The 24,005-nt window shown below is 40.7% G+C and overlaps 2 protein-coding genes across 3 annotated transcripts in view; both read right to left on the reverse strand.

Annotated features, from left to right (window-relative positions):
• Positions 1 to 1,295: 1,295 nt before the first annotated feature.
• Positions 1,296 to 3,494, reverse strand: gpr84 (G protein-coupled receptor 84). Its single transcript, XM_068316004.1, has 2 exons — positions 3,411 to 3,494; positions 1,296 to 2,876 (listed from the first exon to the last, which is right to left on the reverse strand). Exon 2 carries the CDS (start codon positions 2,873 to 2,875, stop codon positions 1,679 to 1,681), a length of 1,197 nt encoding a protein of 398 aa, XP_068172105.1. The 5' UTR covers position 2,876; positions 3,411 to 3,494; the 3' UTR covers positions 1,296 to 1,678.
• Positions 3,495 to 5,449: 1,955 nt separating this feature from the next.
• The window catches only part of LOC137595417 (zinc finger protein 385A-like), a 39,261-nt gene continuing 20,705 nt past the window's right edge, over positions 5,450 to 24,005 (reverse strand). For both annotated transcript variants that reach the window (XM_068315510.1, XM_068315511.1), the window contains exons 3-8: positions 21,847 to 21,957; positions 10,097 to 10,268; positions 9,440 to 9,760; positions 7,985 to 8,172; positions 7,812 to 7,898; positions 5,450 to 7,434 (exon numbers count right to left, since the gene is read on the reverse strand). In XM_068315510.1, coding sequence (XP_068171611.1) covers positions 7,207 to 7,434; positions 7,812 to 7,898; positions 7,985 to 8,172; positions 9,440 to 9,760; positions 10,097 to 10,268; positions 21,847 to 21,957 — 1,107 coding nt within the window. In that variant the 3' untranslated portion in view covers positions 5,450 to 7,206. The remainder of the gene's footprint in view (positions 7,435 to 7,811; positions 7,899 to 7,984; positions 8,173 to 9,439; positions 9,761 to 10,096; positions 10,269 to 21,846; positions 21,958 to 24,005) is intronic.

The raw sequence follows: 24,005 nt of genomic DNA on the forward strand, positions 1-24,005 counted from the left end.
CATCCGGGGTGTACCCTGGTTTTCATCCAGCTGGGATCGGCTCGAGCAGTAATAATAGACCCATGACCCACAAGGGGTATTGTCTCACCCGCTGGAAGCTGGATGAATGGAAGGATGTAAGGTCAAAAATGAATGAGATAAATGAAGCTGACTCACATCCCTTCAGTTTGTATGCCAGCCTTGAGACCTCTCAGCTATCATGTCTTGTATGAAAAAATTGAACCTTTTGCTGTTTAAGGCAAGTTAAAAAAAAAAGCCCTGAAATAAAACTAGGGATATATTCGACACATTTTGTTTTTGCTGAAGAAGAGTCTAGCTATCTTGATGTTTTAACCTACTGTCTGTGATCAAGCAAATATTGCACTTCATTTAAGTTCTATGCTTTTATAGTAATCTGTTCTTTTTTTCTAATAAAATGAGCATTTGCAACAAATAAAGATTGTCTCTTTCATTATGGCCCTATTAAATGTTGTGAAAGTTACTCATATATTACATATTACATTACATATTACATCCTCATATACGTCATATTTCATTTGTAAAAAATTGAATGTTAAGTAGAATTCTGGCTCAACATACCACCATAAAATAAAACTAGCAGCTGGCAGCTTTTGTCAGGCAACAGTCATGCTAACATGACACTTGGTGCATTTTAAGTTAGTAACTGAACCCCCTCATGACAAATTAGCTCACTTGAAGCTGAAATTTTTCAGGGTTGAGGTGCAGCACATTCTTAGAGAGTGTATTAAGAGCACTAGATGGGGCTGTTGGAGTCAAGAGTTTGTCACATACAGTACGTCTCAAACCAGGATGAGCTCACGGAGATAATTTAAGGCAAAGCAACCAACATGAACAGAAACATGTCATTGGATGCCAGCAGTATTGAAATTTAAATAATTAAAATTATTAGAAACCCTGCCATATTGATTTCTCCATTTCGCTTTGAAATGTTCTTTTTAAATCTAGCCTTTGTTTTTAATTACTTGTCTGAATGGGTGAGTGACCTTTGATTCACATGGCATTTTATTTACCCTGATGCTGCCACCATAAGGTTAAATGTCTTTGTAAACAATGTGAACGTACGTATGGCTTTCATTTGTCTTTGCTGGGACTTTCAATAAATTAAACATTCAATGAAACATCTTGACTCAACTGAAGAAAGCACAGTTGACTCATCGGTGAGTCACGTCAACCCTCATGTCAAAACCTGTCTTCCGTTAGTCATAGCTGTCAGCACCACAGCAGACTTGAGACACATGTCAGAGGCAAAAGTTTATTAACTTCTGAATGGGATATTTCCAAATTTGATGTGTTGGACAGGAAGGCCCTGCTTGGATTTTGAAATACTTTTGGTTTTTCCAGATGAAGCAACAGCGAAAATGTGACGATGACTAAGATAATCGTCGTTCAACATTCTGGTCTGTAGATTATGTATTACGTAATATAATTTATTATATATATACATAACACACATAATTGTGGCATACATTAAGTTTTAAAATGTGCTTTTGTTTGCTACATGAGAGGCTCTTTTCCTCCACTGCATCAGGCAGTAAAAAAAGTTCACAGTGGCTACATGTAAGCTGCACTACAATTTTAAAAGAAAAATACTGTATAGCCTAACATTTGTGAGGCTTATATCTAAAGAAACCTTATGCATATTTAAGTTTCAGGATGCCTAAGCATGGCACCGGGTCCAGAGGGAGGTGAATGGTGCAGTGGCCCTGATAAGCAGCACATGGTAGGCCTGTCGGAACTGTCGGTTCATGACAGCATAGAGCACTGGGTTGACACAACTATTTAGCCAGGTGAGGTTCGCACAGAACATGTGCAAAACTAGTGGGGCACGGTTACCTTTGTCCACTATGTTAAGCAAGAGGAAAGGGACAAAGCAGAACACAAAACACAGGAAAACAGCAAAGCACATACGAGTCACACGCTTAAATTCACTATCCTCTCCTGACGTTGTGTGGGAGGAAGGCGCTGCACCAGTGGGAGCAGGTGTAGACGAAGGTAAAGCAGGGATGTCCTGTGTAGGCTTGTTGCTGGATTGATCTGAGGCTTTTTCAAAATCCTTTTCACATGGGGTGTCATTTTGGGATACATTTGCTTGGCTGCTCATCTCACAGCTGGCTGTGTTGGTCGCCTGACTCTGTACACCACTGTCATCAGTCCCTTGTGCAGAAGCAACTGGTTTCTTCCTGGATGACCTGCGACTAGGTCTGTAGCGCAGGAGGGCTACTGATGCAATCTTTACCCGTCGGTAAATGAGGAAGTAGAATACGCCAACAAATCCTAGACCGATAAAAAAATAAAAAAGGAGCAGGATGGTGGTGTAGGGCCGACCCCTGGTACGATGGAAGCTGCATGTGCACACCTGTGGCACAAATACGTAAACAGGCCAAAGTGGAGCAAAACTGGCCAGGCCTAATGCCCACGATGAGATGAGGAGTATAATTAAGCCACAGTGAGATGAGACGCGGTCAAACACAGCCCGTTTGGCTACCAGGAGATATCTGCTCACTGCCACCAGGCAAAGGGTGATGATGGAGACTGAATTTGAGAGGAAGAGAAGTAGTCCAAAGAGGCGGCACCATGTCTCTCCGCTGCGCCATCTGAGGTGTAAATAGGAGTCAACTGAGATTGGTTGCAGGATGGTGCAGTACAGGAGATCAGCTACAGCCAGGTTGACTATGAGCACGTTGAAGCGGGTCCTCAGATGAGGGTCTACGACAAAAGCTAGGACGGTCATCAGATTCCCAATTGTACCAGTGATAATCACAGCACATCCCCAAATCACAGCCACATAGCGGTAGACCTCAACTGATGGGCTGTAGCAGGAGAAAAGGTCCTCAGTTTGGTTTGTGAAGTTCATTCTGTGGAACAAGAAAATCAATAAAAACCCCGTCCTCCCAGAGTGTCAAAGGAAGCACTGGTCATATAGTTATTACACCACTTCCCCTCTTTGACTGAAACTATTGCTTGCAATTTTACTGTCATGTGTCCTACCCTTTCAGGGTATTTAACTGCTAGATTGTGACACAAGTAAAATGGCTTGAGTAACTTGAAATATATTATCTGTCATCCACACACAATATTTACTCCTCATCAGTGGCAATAATAAACAGGTTTGTTTGGTGTCAGACGAAATGCCCTCTCCGATAATGACAAGAAAAACAACTATAAAATACTTAATTAATATGACCCCTATCTCTAATTTCATTTAAATGTTCACATCACTGAAATAAATGTGTCGATGACAAATGCATATACAGTACATTGTCATATATTTATATACACACCAAAAAACAATGCATTAAATAAACCTAGAGGAGAAAGACAGTGTTGTATTTCTATTCAACATTTAATTCACACTGTCATTTAAAACAATGTACTCATGACTTTCTTACCTGAAGCTTTCTGCCAGTCTCTCTAATTGCTGGTTGGTAGCTGGTTCATTCTCTGAAGGGATCCACCTCAGTGAACGTCTGCCTTCCCCCTTTCACTGTTCTCTATTTGCATCCTCTGTGTTGTTTTTGTAACCTCACAAATGAGTGATGAAATAGTATTCAGAAATCCCCATTTCTTGTCTGAACTTAGGAAGTGAGATGTTGCATATGTCCTGTTAAAACATTTTTTATGACACATCGGAAAACCAAAAGTGGGGGAAAAGGATTATATTCATGAAGTACCTTCTATGCTAAGTGCTCAGAGTAAAACTATGACTACATTCAGCAAGGAATTTTTCAAGGAATTTATGGATGTCGAAATAGGATCGAACATTTATTCACACGTGACAGGGCATGTATGCACATTGCTTTGGCAGAACAGGTTAAAAAATTTTATATGTGATTTTATGATTGTTTAACTTTTTGAGGAAGCCTCATGATTCACCTCATGAACCACTAAATCAATTATTACGAGCATAGTTTTTATTTGGCACATGACTGTTGGTTGTAGATATTTGGAAATAAACTGATGAGTTAAACTGAAGAGGGACTCAATTAGATTGACATTTTATTCTTTCAAAAGCAAACACTGATCTTTGTGGTGATGCACATTCACTTCCTGTGTTGGTCAGACAAGCATACATATAGGTCATTACGTATAAATGTGAAAGTTTTGATTTACTTCAGCAAAGCAAATACTAAACATCTACATAGTTCAGTTGTTTAGCTCCAAATGTTGAAATTTCTGATGATGTATTGGCACTGATATTTTGCATGCAGTATGAATTACTGCTGGTTTCACTACTCTCCTGCTGTTGATATTTTTCCACTCACCTGCCTCTGCTCCACTCTGCCCGTCAGCCCCACCCCCTCATGAAGCCACCTCCACTCACCCATGCAGCACAACACTAACATTCAGCAAGCAAGCACCAGCTGCGCTAGCTTCCTAGAACCGGCAGGCTCACATCCAGCTCTGTCAGTCAGGTACGTGTTTTTCCTGGAGCTTTGGGTGGGGGTCCCTCACCTTTATGTCAAGGGCCCTGAGAGTTGCAGAATCTTAATGAACTGTTCAATTCTCCCCTCTCTACAGCAGCACACCTTTACCTCAGACGTGGCCTTTACCATTGATCTGAAAGGTTGTGATGACACCTAAAATGATCTGAACCTGACAAAAATAAATAGGGGCGGCCCTCTGGTGTGTGATGTCACAGAACACTACTTTCTGTCCACGCAGTTCCTACATGTTAAGTACATCCATAACACCAGCTCTGCCATGGTTCTGTTCATGGTTCTGGTTCTTCCCTCCCTGTCCAGGCCTTCACTGCCACTGTCATATGGCATGGGCTGCTAAACATCTCCTTCCAACCACTGTCCTTCCAGCTTCCCAAGGTACCAGTAGGGCCAGAAGGTCTGGTTCCCCATCCACAATATTTCCTCGCAGTTCGAAAAGAAGAAGTAGGTCATTGGTCCATTTGGCCCTTTTGAGGTCAAGGGGTATCAAGGAGCTGTGGATAATGCCTGAAAATGAAGATTAAATATGCCAGTGTAGTGCTGGTCTGCTGGATGTCACATTTGCACACTTCAAGCCAAAACTAAGACCATGAGCAACCTGAATGTAGAGCCCAGTGAATCGAGTCTTCAAATGTAGGTTTTTGGGTCTTAACCCACCCCCAAAGTGCCTCATTGTGCAGTAGAAACCCCCAGAGAGAATGCTGACAGTGCAGTGGCAGAGGATTGGAAAGTTCCTTGAATTACACACAGCTTCCTTCCTAGCTGACACCTCCCGCAGTCAGCTCACACTCCGCTGGCCTGAAGTGAGAATCAAACCGCCGATCTTGGGAACACTGGACGACCCGCTCTGCCGCTGAGCCACTGCCGCCCACGTGTCTTCACATTATCACACTATGAATCCAAACATTTGTTTTATTGTTTTGGCTCACTTGCTATATTTGGGGGGAAAAATAAGAAACAAAACCACACCAGTAGACATTACTTTCAATCATAAGCTCGTTTTAATGATCATATAGAGAATTGTTTTAACTTAAAAATTTGGAAGCCCAATCAAGAACCTTGTCTTGTTTTTTTTCTATAGAATCTACCTTGATGGTGATATTTCTGTACACTCTAGTCTCCTAAATAACAGGTCATACACTCTGACATGATCTTTTATTGCAGTTAACAAGAAAAGCCAGGGTGCTTTAAGTATTGCTACAGTTTTCATTACCTAATGCTTTCCTCTATTATTTTACTATCCATCCTGACAATTGTCACTGGAAGACCCTGAACTCAGGGTCATGAAGGGTTGGAGTACACATGGCAAAACAGACAAACTAAAGGTCTATAATACTACAAGAAATGGTTTGTGTGTGGGGTTTTTTTCCATACAACTATTCTGTGGTCCTCTTCCTTCTGTAACATAATGCTGGTGTCTTTCATCCCACTGTTTTCCACCCTCCATGCTCTGGACTGTGGTGAAAATGTGGTCTGTATGATTAAATGTGCACAAATGAAAATACCTGCTACAATCCTAAATTGACTGTTGTCCTGCTGTGCTCCTAATCTTCAAACTGTACCATTAAGACAGTAATATGTTTTGTACAGTTAGGTACAGATAAAAATCATAGCTCATTTTAAATATATCCAACATGTTGGCTTTCCACTGAAGACTATAACTTATGTGCTTTGTGAGACATTATGCACATGTATTTTATCAGTGGCCATTCAACCAGAATCTGGGGTCACCACATCATAGTTGTTCTCTCCTACTGTATTATGATTGTGACTTTACTATATTTCCTTCAGACTGTAACATAATAAGGAGTTCTATTACAAAAAGCATTCAAGCTAAACAAATGATGTGAAGAGAGTGGTGCTGGGTAAAGTAAAAACTGTAAACACTGATGGCTGCACAGTGAAGTGCCATTGCATTTTCATAACATCTTTGACAAAACATAAATGTGGTTCATGTGCACATTTATGCTTTTAAGACATTATATAATATTATTTTCATTTGTTATTCCTCTTTGACTTCTAGTATCTCTCCTGTAGAGGTAAATATAGACCTTGCAGGCCAGCTGTGAAAATGTAGACATACAGTACGGAGAAATGTTTGCCATTAACTGTGGAAACAGTATGAACTGTAAATGATTGGTACCGTTTTCTCTTCGTAGGCCACAAAAACGAACTTTACAGTGGTACAATCCACTATACTGCAATAGCTATAGCGATACTAGCTAACATTAGAGGCAACTACTATATGTAACCCTGTAGGTATGATAATATTAATGTTCTGGATATGTAATGAAATTTTGCAGAGGTGAACATTAAAACATATGAGAGGTAGGGTTTTGGGTCAGATACAGTGGGTCACTTGTTAGACGTAGTTCAGCTGCAGATTGATGGATGATCAAAGATGTCCATGCTTGAATAGAAGTTTAAGTTCCTCTTCCAATCGTCTGCAGCCATCTTGGTGGTGTGCAGATCACTGAATGATGAGTGATGGAAATTTGACAGGATGGAAACATACAATCTGTTTTAATTGTCCAAGTAACTTATCTGCGATTCACCCTGTCGTTATAACAGTAGTTATCTGCAACCACAGTTTCCACCAATGACTGGTAATATTTGTCTTCACAGTTTTTATGTTGATGAAGCATTAGCTGGAGCCAGACCAGCTGATTTGGCTTTTGATGGCACATGGTTGCAGTCCTCTACTTCACAGTGTGCTTCTTCCTGATGCGTCCTCTTTCACTTGCCGTTAGTAAGGGGTGAAGAGAATTGGCCCATGTGTGGTTCGTATGGGACCGGGGGCAGGCCTCAGCAAGCTGAGGGGTGTTCCTTGTAGGAGGTGGTGATGGGGATGAGGGTGGGGGGTCGGGCCAGGAGGACGGAGTGCCAGTTGATTGGAGGAAGCTGCCGCTGCCATTGCTGCGGCTACAGCCAAAGGACTAGGTAAAAGTCCAGCACCAAGACTTTTGGGAAGTTCCTTAAATAAAGTCAAAAAGAGTGAGTAATATTAGTTAAAACCTTAAAGTTCCTGTTGAAATTGGCTTAGGTCATCACAATGTCAGCAGTATAAAATCACAGTGATTATATATTTTGAATCAAAAGTGAGCATAACGTAATAATCAACAATAAGGACAACTTTGTTATGCATTATAATCTGATGAAAACCTTAAAACTGGGATGCCGATGGATTTGGACATTATGGTTGTTTTATAGAAGTTTTGATTGCATAACATCAAACTAGTTATAGACACTGCTCTCTTGTGTGTGTCACTCTGAAGAAAGTATTGTCATCAAATAGATGTGGCACAACTGTAGGTGTAGATGCATGATAGAATGATAACAAACAGAATCTACCATGAAGTCTGTGCGCTTCTTGTGACGGCTGAGCAGAGGATTAGGTTTCCCTGCCACCCCGTCCCGATGCCTCCGGCTTGATATATGCTTTAACAAAAAGGAAAAAATTTGCATCCTGCATTACTTAAGACACCACTTCATTCAGGCTCAATGGGTTGGTAAGGGTGTCCCACCTGTTTTAGCTGCAGCTCTGAGTTGACTCTAACATTGCAGATCTCACAGTGGAAGGTACGTTCCTGAGTGTTGGGGTCAGAAGACAGCTCACCTCCATGCTCCGGGCTGAGTTTAGGACCCAGACGTGGGTAAGCTTTAATGGGTCCAAGTCCACTTCGAGCTTCCAGAATGGTTTTGTGCTTGGTACCTGGAAACAATCAAAAAGAATGTATAATCATAAAGATTGTAAGCGCTGAAGATAAAACACCAAATTATCAAGACATCTGTATAGGTTATCAGTTATCCAGGTCATACTTATCCAAAGATGTTTAAATCAATCAACCCTCTGCTCAGACATCACAAAAAGCACACAGACTTTGTTGTAGATTCTTCAAGAAACCTTCTTAAAGTCCAATGGATTGATTTAAACAGTTTTGGATAACCAAATTATCAATTGCTGTCTTGAGGGGAAAAAAATCATAGTATCATAGTTATGTATGAGTTTATTTCTTATTTTGAATGGAAAGCTAAGTTCTCCATTACACTTCTACTTCCTGTAGTGTTTTCTTGTCATCACTTTTTGTCTCTGTGGTTCCTATGTCTCTATGTCAAAGCATTCACTACATTCTAGTGTCTTACCCTCTGAGTTTTCTCTCTTATTTTACTGCACTGTTGTACTCAACTTATTTTTCTCCTCTTCTCTCTGTCAAGTGCTCATCATTGTCTTGTCACTCAGTACATTTAGTTTGTGTGATTCCTCCTGTCAGTCAGTTGTTATTGTCACAACACAGAATTGTTCCTCTTGTCACTCCCAGTGTCACTCTTTTCAAATATAATTCTGACTTCTGAATTCTGTCTACCTTGGATGTTCTCTTTGTCTCATATCTTAAGTGTCTTTGATTTGGATTTACTGTGACAATACCATTCAGCAATCTTATGAACTTTGATTTCTTTATACTGTCTATGGATACCATTGGCCTGTAAAGCATTTTTTTGTTGTTAAATTAGAGGACTGCATCACCCTTGTCTTTGACTTGTGTTTGCACCTGAGTCATCTGGTAATACTGCCTCAAAACTCTGTTCTGCATGGATGGTGGGGAGTTCTAGATATTTAACCTCTCCCCACCGGCCAGTCAGGAGTGAAGAAAATGTTTGGATGAGAGATGAAACATCTTCAAGCTTTTTCTACAAGTCCAGTTGACTTTACTTAACACAGAGATTCTCCACTCAGCTGTACTCCCAGTCAAGCCCTGCTGTTTTAAATGTTACCACCAAGTGTCAGTAATGTTACACCTTTAGTTTTTGAAGCCTGAATTGAAGAACATGTACAGTACATAATTGGTTGTAATGGACCGTGCCAAAGCATGTCTGAAGTTACTTGCATTACTGCTCTCTGCATAAAATTATTTGCAGAGGTTTATTTCAAGATTGTGCAAACTCTGTGATGTAGGCGGCTTAAACCATGTTGGATTTACCTTTGTTATGTGCCTCCAGTTGTGAGAGGGAATTAACAGCTACTTTGCACAGGGAACAATAGAGAAGCTTCTTGGCTTTCTCTTCTTCTGATTCTCCTGAAGAGGGACTAGGTGCTGGGGATGGGGTGTCTGGAAGACCAGCCACTGCAGTATCCACTGAAGCATTACTGAGAGCTGCAGAGGGTGAAGGTGAGGATGGCAAAAGTGTGTTGAATGGGGGCAAAAAAGGAGAATCGGCATCTGCTGGGCTTGTTGTGGGTGTTGGGAGGTGGCTATGGGTCAAAGTTGACTTATTGGGGTTGGAACAGGATTGAGTGTCATCTGTAAGCAACAAAAAATTTTCAAGTTATTAAAACATGTATAGACAGTCAACATATAGTAGTGCATTTATTAGTAACAACACACACAACAGCTGTGATGTGCATCTGTGCAATTTTGCAACAAATTGTGTGTGTGTGTGTGTGTGTGTGTGTGTGTGTGTGTGTGTGTGTGTGTGTGTGTGTGTGTGTGTGTGTGTGTGTGTGTGTGTGTGTTTGTGTGTGTGTGTGTGTGTGTGTGTGTGTGTGTGTGTGTGTGCGTGTGTGTGTGCGTGCATGCATGCATGCATGCATGCATGCGTATGTACGTGCGTGCACATAAGCTGCTGTTGATGCTCACCCTGTTTAAGATCGGGCTCAAAGCTGGATGTCAAGGAGCCTGGTGAGGTGGGTGAAGTAGTGGTGGGAGGGTGCTGCTTGTCAGTTTCTTGAAGATGAGCTGCTTTTGATGTTTCAATCCCCTTCACCCTCCGAGCATGGCGGTTCCCCTTGTAGTGGGCCTCTGCCTGGCTCTGGAGGAAGAACAGAAATAGTTACATGAAATCATGGAGTTGATGAAATTCTTTTTTCCATTTCTTCTAATTTGATTTGTTCACAATAAATGTAAAGTGTTTTGCTTTCTTTGACCTTTATTTTAGCTTAGGTAGGTGCTAGAGACCCATGAGGCAATGATGTATTAGTTTTAAGCCAGTGTCAACTAAAGGCTGGTTGGACATTTTGGAAGGAGAGAAAAATCACTATAGGTTGGCCAGAAAGAGAGATTGAGGTGGGAAGGATGTGCAGGAGGTTAGGGTTATTTAGGGTAGAGATGGAAATGTGTTTATTGGTAGCAGTGATTAGAAGGGTGAAGTTAGAATGGCACTAACGAGAATGAAGAACAGGAATGCAGCTGGTCTAGATGAAATTCCTGTGGAGGTATGGAAACATTAAGGAGATGTGGCTGTTTTTGAGAGGGTTGTTTAATAGAATTCTAGCGGGTGAGAAGATACCTGGGGAATGGAGCAAGAATGTGCTCCTGCCCGTTGTTAAGAACAAGGGTGATGTGTAGACTTGTGGGAGCAATAGAATGAGTCACACAATGGAGTTGTGGAATGAGTAGTAGAGGGTAGACTCAGGACAGAAGTGACAACTTTTGTGAGCACCAATATGCTTTCATGCCAAGAGTACCACAGGTGCATTATTTGCCTTGAGGATTTGATGGAGAAGTACAGAAAAGCTCAGAAGGAGAATTGAGTCTTTGTAAATCCAGAGAAAGCCTATGACAGGGTATCATAGACGAACTGTGGTACTGCATGAGGAAATCTGGAGCATCAGACAAAGACAAGGACACCTATAAGGGCAGCAGAACAGCAGTGAGGTGTGCTGCAGGTGTGACAGGTAGAGGTGGGACTGATCAGAGATCAGCTCTGAGCCCGCTCCTGTTTGCAGCGGTGATGGATAGGTTGACAGGTGAAGTTAGACTGCCGTGGTGCACTGGCGTTGCACCCGGAGTGTACCCTGCCTCACAACCCAAGTTGGCTGGGCTAGGCTCCAGCACTCCACAACCCACGACAGAGGATAAAGTGGGTATGGAAAATGAATGAATGAATGAAGTTAGACTGGAATCCCCATGGACCATGATGTTCACAGATGACATTGTGATCTGCAGAGAGCAGGTGAAGAAACATTTAGAAAAGTAGCACCATGGATTAGAAATGAGAGGAATAAAGGTTAGCTAAAACAGAATATTTGTGGATAAATGAGAGGAATGGAGAAGGAAGTGTGAGGCTGCAGGGAGAATAGTGAAGGTGGAGAACTTTAAATACTTGGGGTCAACAGTCCAGGGCAATGCCAAGGGTGGTAAGGAGGTGAAGAAACAGACCCAAGCAGGCTGGAATAGGTGGAGGAAAGGGTCAGGTGTCTGATGTGACAGAAGAATCTCTGCTAGAATGAAGGGCAAAGGTTACAGTGGTGAGGCCAGCCGTGATGTATGAATTAGAGACAATGCTGCTGTAAAGAAGACAAGAAGCTGAGCTTGAAGTGATGGAAATGAAAATATTGAGGTTCTCTCTAGGAGTGACCAGGTTGGATAGGATCAGAAATTAGTTCATTAGAGGAACAGCGGTGAGAATTTTTGGAGACAAAGTTATAGAGAGCAGACTTCAATGGTTTGGCCACATCCAGAGGAGAGGTTGTGAGTATATTGGTAAAAGGTTGTTGGGATGGAGCTACCAGGCAAGAAGAAGACCAAAGAGAAGGTGGATGGTTGTAGTGAGGAAGACGTGAGAGCAGCTGGTGGTAGAGAGGAGGATTCTTAAAGGTTTATTGACTTATTTTTCTTTGAGTTTTGGCTCGGAGAGGCATTTCAAATTCCCAAGTAGAACTTGACATTCATGAGACATATTGAACTCAAAGAGATCTGCACATGACAGTCACAATTTTCCTAAACATCTGTGAATACCTAGTCACTGCACAACAACCCAAACTGTAGAGTTACAATTCAGGGTAAATGCTACAGCAACACAAAACACACATTGAAATGGGAAAGAGCTGTTGGTTTTTTTGTTTTGTTTTTGTTTTGTTTTCATGGTTTTTTTCTTTACTACAAATAGTCAACAAGAAATCAGAGCTATCTTTTACTCTACTACAGTAAAAGTAATGATGTAGGATACAGCATTGAGGCACACGACATTTCATAGTCATCACTATAGATTTTGTCTGTCCAATTTTTATCTTCTTCGAATACTTGTAAATGTCAACATACATATTTAACATTAACATTTATTAACAGCCTTCATGAGCATTAACATTTACTTTGACAAGACAATAATTTGTCTATCTCCAGCTTTTCCTTTCCAAAAATAGTCAGGATGCTTTGCCCCTCAGTCCAACCCTGGAGACACCTTCCCAGAAGGAAAGTGGCATCTGTCCCATTTGGTTTATATGAGCAATAAAAAGAAATTTCTCACAAGTTATTGGTGTTTCTGCCTCCTGTGTGTTCTTGTTGTAAAATGACACGCAGTTTGTCTGAGATGATCCAGGTAATGGTCTCAAATTGTGTAATATGTACAGGTACTGTAAGGTGTTGGTAAATGGCTGTTGAGCTGTTGGCCTAATAAGCTGATGACGCTGTCAGTGAAGACTGGCCTCTAGGTCTCCCTTCACTACTGGTATTATCTTCGAATTTTCTGAACTGGTGATAATGTTGAATAGTGGATTATGTGAATATGGTTCCAAGGATGTGGGAGAACAGTGACAGTTGACAGTCAGCAGCTGGGTGTTTGTGTTGATAAGCATGTTTTCACTTAAGAGGATCAGTATAAATTCATGAAATTGCAAATGTGTCGATGAGTTTACATCCCTGCAAGTCTTTAGTAGGGGTGTAGAGTTTGGCTGTCAGTTCATCAGAGTAGAGTGTAAGTTAAGAAAAACAAGGGATGTGTTATGTAACACAAGATTTGCATGAAATCAAGCATAATTTTCTGAAAACTTTTAGCTGACAATGATCATTAATCAGTAATCCTGCCACAAAATATAAAACATTCTCCATAGTATCAGCACATTTCATCTGATATGGGTTTATGAAGGTTTTTTTCATGCATTGTTTAAGGAACAGTAATGATTAGGTAACTAAAGTAAAAACTAGCAGTTAGTCAAATAATTTGTAGTTGTCAGAAAGTTATGTGCTACTGCCAAATCTTTTCTCCTTAATGAGTCTCGTTGTGGAATCTAGAAGTCTCCGTCTCTTCAACCAAAATATAATGCTGGCATCGGATGTGAATCACAAGGTTGAGAAATGCCCAATGATGGGAAAAAAGCACTCTCAAAGATCCACACTGGGAAAGGAAAGAGTGAGATGTTAACGCCCAAATATAGTCTTTGGAAGATCCTCTCTAACACAAGACTGTGTGTGACTGCATGTGTATGTAGAGAGGCCTGCTGAGATCAGATAGGTTGCATTATGTCAAGGCAAGGCGCGTGACAGGTCCATATCAGGGACTCTGTGGCATGGATGCTTCACTTAGGCAAATGGACCACTGGGATGTGTTCAGGATGCCTCTTTAAGCCTGGGATATTAACTGCTAATAAGAGTTACCTACACAGCCCTCATCCCAATTGGTAATGACAGAATGGCATATATAGCTCTGACTGTGTAACCCAACTCGTCTGTCTGCTGCTTTCCAAATCCGGGCAATTACACAAGGAGATGAGGCCCTACAATGCCACTAACAGGAGGTAGTTATGCTCAATGTTCCTTCGTTCTGCAGTTCACACTTTGGGCTACTGGACTTTGATGCTTTCTCTCTCCCTGTGACCTTCAGTATTTTAAAACAATCAATAGTGTGACATCAATTCAAGAATAAAGAGCTTGACTGTCTCAGAGTTGGGGAGTGGGAGGCAGAAGAGACTAGAGGATATAAAAGAGATGAATGCATCTGATCTTTGGAGTTAAGAGAAAAAGTGAATAATGATAAAATATGAATGACAGAAAGTGAAATGGACTGAGAGAAGCTATGTAACAGCTTATAGAACGAGGGATTAAGATGAATGAAAACACAGAAATGGGATTTAAGAGGGAGAAAATGAGAGGAAGTGAATGTTCCTGAAATCCCCTTTCTCTCAAAACAGGATGTGCTTTGATGTTTTATCTATAAAGAAGCGAAGGCACAGAGAGTGCGTCTAGCAGCCAAATCTACTGTATGTGGGGCTGGCAACAGTGGCAGGCAGAGCGGATGGGAAAAAGCTGGAAAGGAGGAGAAAAGCAGAAGGAGCAGATGATACAGTATACCCTATGGAGGAGGAAAGCAGATACATGAAGAAAAAACGTAACAGTGATAAAACTTAAGTTGCAGAACATTCAGGAGATGAATGAGGCAGGACAGAGAAAGAAAGAGAGACCAAGAGAGTGTCCAGTGTGGCATTGCAGTGGTGATGATGGCTCATGCAGCATGGTGTGACGTCAGCCTTGCAGCAGAGCTGAGCTAAACACAGACAGGCTAATCTGTCCTCTGTAGACTGAAATGAATTGCAATAACGTAACCACAACGTGTGGCTACAAGTCAGAAGCAGCTGCTTCAGAATGGCCCACATCGATCAATCTGCTTCCTTCTTTGAGTACTTGAGAACTCTCACTTCACAACTGACCTTCCTCAAACATAAAGGCAAAAGAAGATTTATTTTTCATCATTCACATTAGTGGGGTATGATCTGATGATCATCTGATGACAAACATTTAAATAGCCTTGCGGCCCACACACAGTGAGTAGAAGAAGTACTGTGGCGTAAGCAGTGTTCTTTCATTATTTAAGAGAGTCCACTGCACTTTAAGCTCCCAGTCTCTCGAGTTACCATGGAAAATGCTGTGAGCTGCAGCAGAGCAGATGCACACTGCAGCTCACGAGGAAACAGCAGGCCAAACAAACGGGTTGCTCATTATTAGTTCTCAAACAGCAGTTTGACAACTGTTCAGTGAATGTGAACAGCAATTCCTGTTTATGCTCCTGTAGACAATGCAGGTCTAAACAATAGAGACAGAAGTTAGACATGAGATATTGTTACGCAAGTTTCAAATGACCCCTCTCCCTGAGTTTGTCCTTTACACACCACTACATTTGTGAACAATTATTGAAGTGTCACTGTTGGTATTTTTAACAAGGCTTTATTGTCAGTCTTTTGTTTAAATTCAACTCATGTAATAAGGTCGTAAAGATTTTACCATCTGGAAAGATTCGGCATTTTTGAATTGTTCAGATTTGACCAGATTTTAAGTCTTGCTGCAATTTTTTTTAATTTTCTCTAAACTATTGAAGACTGTTTTCTTGTGGGATGACACAAGGGCTTCTTTCACAGTTGAATGGACAAAAACAATGTTAGCAGTGATAATACCGACCATGAAGTGGCCCATCGGGAATTGTATGCTTTTATTTCTCTATCCACATAAAGACTTAGAGATTATACTCTTTCCACCACACATCCACTTACAAACACACATCGTAAAAGGTCCAGCACTGATACTGCATCAGTCATGTTATAAGTAGCTGGGTAATAGATGGGCATGATTTTGAGTTATTTGCTTTTCAACTTCAGTTAACACCTCTGCCTTTTTAATAAGGACACTCAAATCATTCCTCTAAAGTTCCATCATATCTAGCATGTTTTATTTCAGTCCCTAGTGCTAGATGTGCTCACAGTCTCTGTCAAGACTGAAATGCTAAAAATGTGCTCAGTCAGCTCTGAGGACAGACTGGTGTTAGCTTTGGAGGAGTCCTTCACTCCTCCATTAAAGTGTCATCGAGTGGAATTAACAACCACTCATTTTACCCAGAATCTCACTTACAACACCTGAATTATGCTTTCTGAGCCTGACATACATTCAGACATTCAACATATCTGTAAACATGGGGTGACATAAGAGTCCCTGCTAAATTGAAATGTGTTTTTATGAAGTTTTCCTGTGGAAATTTTCATTAAAGACTTTCCAACTAGTCTGCAGAAGGACAACAAAATGGCCAATTGTGTAGATTAATTTATGAAATTCAAAGGGTTTTCTCTGACCCCCCACCCCCCCCCCTCTCTACTTCCTGGACAAGCTAAAATTGGAGCTGAGAAACTGTGAACCAAGCTCTCACCTGTTACAGCTGTACAGTCAATCAACAGCAAACTCTGGGTTCAGCCAACAAACATTTTACGTCATGATTTTAATGTCTTGTGAAGAGTTTGATTGCTCTTCTAAGTTCAGCACCTTTGTCTGTAAGCTTTGTTTGTAAGCTTCCTATATTTGTGGGGCACATGGAACGTTAACAAGCAGGTTCATCCTTCACAGCATAGGAGGCTTTAGGCTCCCCAAAAATTAATATCAATATTGAAAAATGACAATAACTACATTTTGGGAACATGTTGATATAAACATCTTATATTACTCAAAGATAGCCAGTGTAGTTAACAACTAACTTGTGCTACTCACTAGTTAGCAAACTAAATTTAATGATCGGGGCCAACATACATTTATATCACTTAAATCTGATTGCAGACACTTGCAAACTGATGCACTTCATTTGCTAATAGAATTAGATGTTTGTTTACATTTTAAACTCTTATATTTATTAATTAAATTGTATTAATTTATTCCCAGTGGTTTACTCTCAGTGTTTTTCTTGGCTGTTCTGATCTAGTATTTATGTGTTAGATTTTTGTCCAATCAGATTTCAGCCTCTAAGTGTTGCCAGGGTCACTTGAATCTGCCCAGGACCTTCAGAAGCATTATGCTTGCCATTGTTACCAACTATGTTAGGACTGTTCTGCAACTGTTTATGTTTATTTATTTGACATGGACATAAAAATCACATTGCTCATTGCCCAGTTGCACAACCTGTATATGCGTCATTTACAGTGTGTTAGCACGAGTGCTAATTTTCACCACTTGTCCATGGGAGACTTTTCTAAAAAACAAGAGAATACAAATAGAAAAACAGTATCACTACAGTTAAAAAGAAACACCCAATCAAGTACAAAAGATGAAATACATTCTGGTAATATTTAGAGCAACGTTTCAGTACATTACATAACCTTCAGTACAAAAGTAAACATAATTTAGTAACCAGTCAGAGGCTATACATGTGAGCAAAGTTGATTTGATTTCAACCATAGTTTGAGCCCTCTGTAGAACACACTACCATCTGTCTCCAGTTTTAGAACCGTGGGCAAAGAGTTCCATAGGTTTGCTCCATGTTTAAAACAAGTTCGAACTCTGCACATTTGATACTTTCCCTAATATAGATTAGTACCCCCCTCCTGTTTTCCCTGTGGTCCTATCTTTCCTAAAACATGTGTAGAAGAAGAAGTATACTTTATTGATCCCCGCAAGGGGAAATTACATAGTCACTCAGGTTAGTTGACAAGTATACAGGGCCTCATGAACACAGCTTTACACTGTACTGTTGTCCCAGACGAGTCGCGTTGCACAATGTTTGGTGATGAGGCGGCTGTGGATGGACAAGCGCCACCCAACACCAAGGGGGCAACAGTCTCTCCGGTGAGGTGTGGGGTTGTTAATGATGGTGTTGCAGTTTGGTGGACGGTTTTGGTCGCTGGATATGCTGCTAATTGCGCCGGCGGGATGATGTCTGTTGCATAGCCGCCCTGCTGCGAGGAGGGTCCAGGGTTTAGTTGAACATCTCCTGGTAGCAGTAGGACAAACATTTTGGCTGTGTGCCAGCTGCTGCTCGTTTTTCTGGTTGCAGGTGTGCATGTTGGCTTGATGATCTGAGCACAGCCGTCCTTGAGAACCCGTGCAAAGACGACAGCATAGCCGTATCCAAAAAATGTCAGTTTTGATTTGGTTACTGGTGGAATGCCAGAAAGTGGAGCCAAGGGGTGCTCCAAACAGTGTTGCTCTTTAGTCACAGTCCCAGGTATGTTACAGGTGGGTAGAATAGGCACCAGCAGAAGTATGCTACGAACGATGCACAGACCTGCCTGGATATAATTATATTTTTGTTTGCTTTTAACGCACCGTTTCAAATTAGAGTTGTGCAGTGGCTTGCTAAAGAGCCCTAGTAATGACACAAAAAGATGGCAGATGGGATTAAGGGCAGTCTTGTCAAAAAATGTTTGCAGATGAGTGGAGCCTGCCAAACCACCCGCTGCCGCTGCCACCATCTTGGATCCTTTAACCAATCACATTTAAAATTTGTATCATGTAGCCAGGTTCTTCCTTTTTCTGATTGGAGGGTCAGAGCAAGCTATTGGAGCCAATTTTGACTGGCAAAACACATCTGTGATGATCTGCACACAATTCATTTGAGACATTTTTTTACACTTTTGATGGCTGATGGAAGAGAGACTACTGATTTCTAAGATTAATTTAAAAATCCACTTATAAGGCATAGATGCAAGATATTATGAGGAGAGGTTGGCAAACCTCAAAGCTAGCTTGCTTGTCTAAGCTCAGAAAAAGGTTTGTTCATCACATCTAGAATAGCACTTATGAGCAGAAACCTCTGAGTATCATTTCAAATTATACTGCTGGGATTGCGCCTTCAGGTTGGGGAATGGGTTCTGACTCCTGTCTGCGTATATGCACTGACCATCAGTTCAGAGTACCTACCCTTTATAGAGTCCTTGGGACAGGTGTTGGAAAGCACCCCTACAGGTAACTCCATTCTTTTGTGGGGACTGAGCTCCTCAGCTCCCACTGATAACCACCTGGTGGTGAGTTGGATCCGGTGGTGGGGGAAGATATTCAAATGGATAGTGAGAGTCTGCTGGCTGAAGACCCAGTAATGTTGGTGTAAAACTCCTACCTTTGGCAAAGCCTTGAAAACATTCCAGGATTGAGGGGACATGGAATCTGAACAGTCCATGTTTCATGTTGCCATTGGTGAAGCAACTGTTTGGAGCTGTAGTCGTAAGTCTGCTGGTGCTGCTTGTGGAGCTAATCCTCAAACCTGCTGATGGACACAAGAGGTGAGGAACGCCATCTGGCTAAAGAAGGTGTCTTACAGGGTATGGTTAGCATGTGGGAGTCTAGAAGCAGCTAACGAGTACCAGTAGGCAAAGCAAAGCACAGCTTCAGCCATCTTGGAGGCAAAGATACAGTTGTGAGAAAGGTTTGGTGAGACAACAGAAGATAAATTTCAGATGGCTCTGTAGAGATTCCACCACTTTTAATGTGGTGGTTTTCCACTTTTAATGTCTCAGGAGGAGATAGCAAACCTTTGTCACAAAGGTGCTGGGGGGAGCACGGGAGTTTGCCCAACCAGTCCACATGTGCTTTGAGGACCTGGAGAAGACTTACGACTGTGTTCCCTGAGGCATTCTTTGGGGAATGTGGATTGCTCATTGCTGCGGGCTGTCCAGTCTCTGTGTTCCCGAAGTCAAAGTGTGGTTCATCTTACCGGCATTAGGTCAGATTTGTTCCAAGTTGCAGTTGGTCTCCAACAGGGCTGCCCCTTGTCACAGGTTCTGCTCATAACCTTTATGGAGAGAATCTCTAGGTGGAGTCAAGTGCCAAAGGGTGTCGGGTTCAGTGGTCTTAGGATTCTATTTTTGCTTTTTGCAGATGACGTAGTCCTACTGGCTCAGCCAAAAAGGGTGGAGTGCTCACTCCAGGTAGGAGGAGAGTCCCTCCATCAAGACGAGGAATTCAAGTATCTCATTCACAAGTGAAAGAAAAATGGAATGATAAACTATATGCAATTAATTTACTTCAAGAATACAAGAAGATGAGAGAGCAGAACTGTGTGGAAGATGAAGAAGAGACAGAGAGCGAGATCAGCATTCAAGCCACCAAGCCAGAGAAACAGACATTGGTCCTACCCAGGGAGGGGTGTCTCAGTATCAACAAGGTCAGTTTGAATCACTCAAAAGAACCTTCCAACCAAAAATGTTGCAGAGGGTTAGATAGAGTATTCACATAGAAAAAATGTTTGTTCACGTTTTGCTTGCAGAGTTTTTGTTCAAACTCTCAGGAAGAATTTGTGAATAGTGCCACCAAGAATTGAAAAACAGTACTCAGTGTTGTTTCAGAAAATGTACAAGCACTTGGAGCTCAGTAGGACTGCTAAACCCATTCAGTCCGCTTGCAACATGCAATGCAACAGATTTGCCCAGACAAAAGTTAACAAACTCCCTCATTGTTTTTATTTCATTTCTTTATTTTTATGTACTGAACTCGACTTCAATCAAGCATTGCCTTGAGATGATGATTGTATATCAGTCTGTGTACGTTTAGTAATGCTAATGGTGTATTACTGTGGAATCTTTGATTTTTACTTGAGTCCTTTAAAGTAAAAGTGAGTGGATACAAACTTTAACTGACCTAAAATAAAAAATACTGAGAAATTAGTCAATTAGAAGAAGAGAACCTAAAGAACAGTATAGATTTTAAATATAAATGGCATTAAATAGATTTGAACCAAAACACAGGGTCAATGGATTTATGATGTTTTTATAATAATTTAATAAATTGTAACTTCTCATGTGAGCCTAGAGATTTGCCTTAGCCTTCTGTAACATGTACAGTGGAACACAAATGTTGAGTGAGGTAAAATGGTGAAATAAATAATGTTTATGTGCCAAAATGTTGTCGATGTTATTCTCCGCCATGTGGGTTTTTTTTGCTTACTTCACGCAGTCATGGCAACAAACTAAATTCTGTTCCCACAATGGTCTGACCCTAAAATCGCCCTTGTGCCACAGTTTGTAGTATGTTTTCAAACAATGAGTGTTTGATTTCAGATACAGAAAGACAAAACTGGACTTGTTGATTTTGCCCACTAAAATGGTGCTGTGCTGTGAAGAAGCTTTTTTATTTCTTCTATTTTTCTTATTTGGGTGTGACCACATAAGCAAAAAAAATATTGGAGTCTCTGAATTCACCCAATAACACACAATTGCCTCAATAACAAATAAAATGCAGTAGATAATTATAATGAGCAAAACACACTTTGTGTGGGCAGGCCTGGCTCAAGTTTTCCCAGGTGCCATTCTTGATTTCCACTCTCAGAAGTTTGTTGGTTAACTTGATGTTTGCACAGCTGACATTTAGGCACTATTTATTCATTAACACTTGTATTTTCAGGTTCACAGATACACTAGGACCTTGAGATAGGAGTGTAATTTGTTCCTTGACTGATCTCGTAAGCCAAACAACTTGTAGCTCAAAAAAAAATTACCTATTAAAAATAACTAAAAAACATTTGAATCCTAATCCTAGCCTTGTAAAAAAGCCCCAAACCCCTACAAATTATTTAAAAAAATAATAGAATACTTTATCTGCGCATAATTAATCATGTTAGTTGCATAACAAGTGATATATATATAAGTATGAAAACAAGCGTAAAGGTCACAAGCACATGCCAGCTTCGTTACTCTGTGAACGAGAATGAGATCCGTTCTCAGCTGATATTGTATCCATCCACCAACTAGCGGGGGTGTTGCTAGCATGGGTCATATCTTGGATTTTTCTTGGATAGCTCACATCACTATACCTCCTCACACACATTGCTTCTGCACTTTTTAGAAATCCAAAATGTGAAAGACCAGTCCACAGTTATTCAGATATTTTCTATAAAGGCAAATGCTTCATTTGAGCTATTCAAGGTTTTGTACCTCTGAGTTGAACCGTATTTGACAAACGTTGCAGGAGATGATTGGCCGCTTTGTCTTCACCATAGGAGGCCCAAAGGTGTGCGTCATGACAGCTTTTTGAATAGGGTCCATCTGAGGAGAGACAACCTTGAGGTCACATCAAAGATTCCACAAACAGGAGGAGCTCAAACAGCAGAGATTTTGGTGCATGATGCCTATGAGAAAGCTAATGTTCCTTTCTTACAGACATTTGCAGCTTTCACTATATCATCAGAGTCAAACTAAATGAAAAATGGACAAACATGTCAAATATTGTTACAATTAAAAACATAAAGGGTGATTAATTCATAATTAGGTAGGTGCAATAAATTTCATAAACACAAAGATTTGTGACTGAACACAAGGAAGATGAATAAAGGTATTAAAAATACACATGAATGACAGGGGAGCTACTGAAGGGAGTGAATGCTGGGAGATAAAATTAAGAGTCAAGAAGAGTGAATTAAAGAGAGAAAGCAATGATTGATGTGGACAGGAAAGTGTGTTTTCTCAGCAGCAGCTGGTGCTGCTGTCTGTGTTTAGGTCCTCAACTGCCATTCAAAACTTAATTCATGCTAGGATTAAAAAAACACTAATTACTGTTTCCCTGTTTTCCAACATTTGTACTTAATTTGAGTGCTCAAACTTCTGCTTTTCAAACCATCATAATCACAACATTATACAATACAATAGATATGTTGTCTGTAAAGAACCCCCATACATACATCGCATTTAAAAAAAGATTGAGCCCTATTATTGCCATAGGGACTCTTTGTCATTGCGGTTAGAAACGCAATCAGCAATCCAAATGTAAATAATTAGGATAACAGACCCAAAAAAAACCCCCCAAACCCTTACAAGTATAAAAACAAATCAACCAAATTAAGTATGAAAAAAAATTTGTTTTCCTTTAAAAATGCCAATACGTAATTTCAAAAAGTAACAACAATTGAGGACAGGCTTTATGGATTTCCTTCAGTTTGAACAATGCACACACACACACACACACACACGCACACGCACGCGCACATGCACGCACACAAACACACACACACACACACACACACACACACACACACACAGACATTGAATACAGTAATACATTACAGTATTAATAAAGAGATCTATCCATCCATCCAACCTGTACGCGAGTATAGAGGTGGTACACTCCGGATGCTTCGCCAGTGCATCACAGAGCCCAATGAAGAACATACAAACTCCTCACAGAAAGGACTTGAACCCAGAACCTACTTGCTGTGAGGCGACAGTGCTACCCACTGCGTCACAATGCCGCCCTTAAGAAAAACAATAGAATAAAATTCATATCCTGAATATAGAAAATTCAACCAGTTTCTTTCACGTCAAACAGATATTTTCCACGTCTTTGCCTTATGAAATGTTTACTACCTCATTTTTAGAAAATTAAATATAATCATGTGAACTCTTTAACCCTTGGGCAGGGTTCAATGACCACGGTGCTGGGTGTTGCTCTCATTTAGCAACCAAAATAATTCTGTGGTTTTACTCAGTCTCTCATCTTTTGCTCTGATTGTAAAATTATGTTCCCAAATGAGAGGCTGTTTACACTTTCAAGCTCAATGCACCAGGGGAAATAACGTAATTGGGCTGAAGACTTAAACCCTGCCTGATTGCATTGTTGGAAATATTTATATAATTTATCCTGTTGTTATTTTCTTTATTACTGGCCTTAAATAGTGTCTTCAATTCAGGCTTCATGGGAGACATGTAACCTACTTTGTTTGTTTACTTCTGTGTGTTTGTCTGGTACCAGCATAAGGCATGGAGGAGGATAAAACATGCAAATGTGTGTGCACGTGTCTGAAGGAATTACTACCTACATGTCAACATGGGAGGTCCATAGAAGAACATAATCATAAGTACGATGCTCTCTCTCTGTCCAATTGCTCATATTGATGGAGAGCCCCCTGCCATTCCTTTTAATAAAAAAAAATGCAATTCTTTTCACATACAATATGTGATCGTAACATCGTTAACCTATCATTTCCATGTCTTTTTTCTCTTTTGCTCTATTCTCTCGCAAATTTTTGAGCTTTTCATGAATCACAAATGTATGTTTTGTCTCCCGGTTTAATTTGCAGATAAATACTTAACATTTAATG

Source organism: Antennarius striatus, chromosome 5 (assembly GCF_040054535.1).
Source record: "Antennarius striatus isolate MH-2024 chromosome 5, ASM4005453v1, whole genome shotgun sequence".
Classification (NCBI taxonomy): domain Eukaryota; kingdom Metazoa; phylum Chordata; class Actinopteri; order Lophiiformes; family Antennariidae; genus Antennarius; species Antennarius striatus.

Excerpts from the sequence above, each read along its gene's own strand:
- gpr84 (XM_068316004.1), bottom strand. The coding sequence starts at position 2,875 with ATGAACTTCACAAACCAAACTGAGGACCTTTTCTCCTGCTACAGCCCA.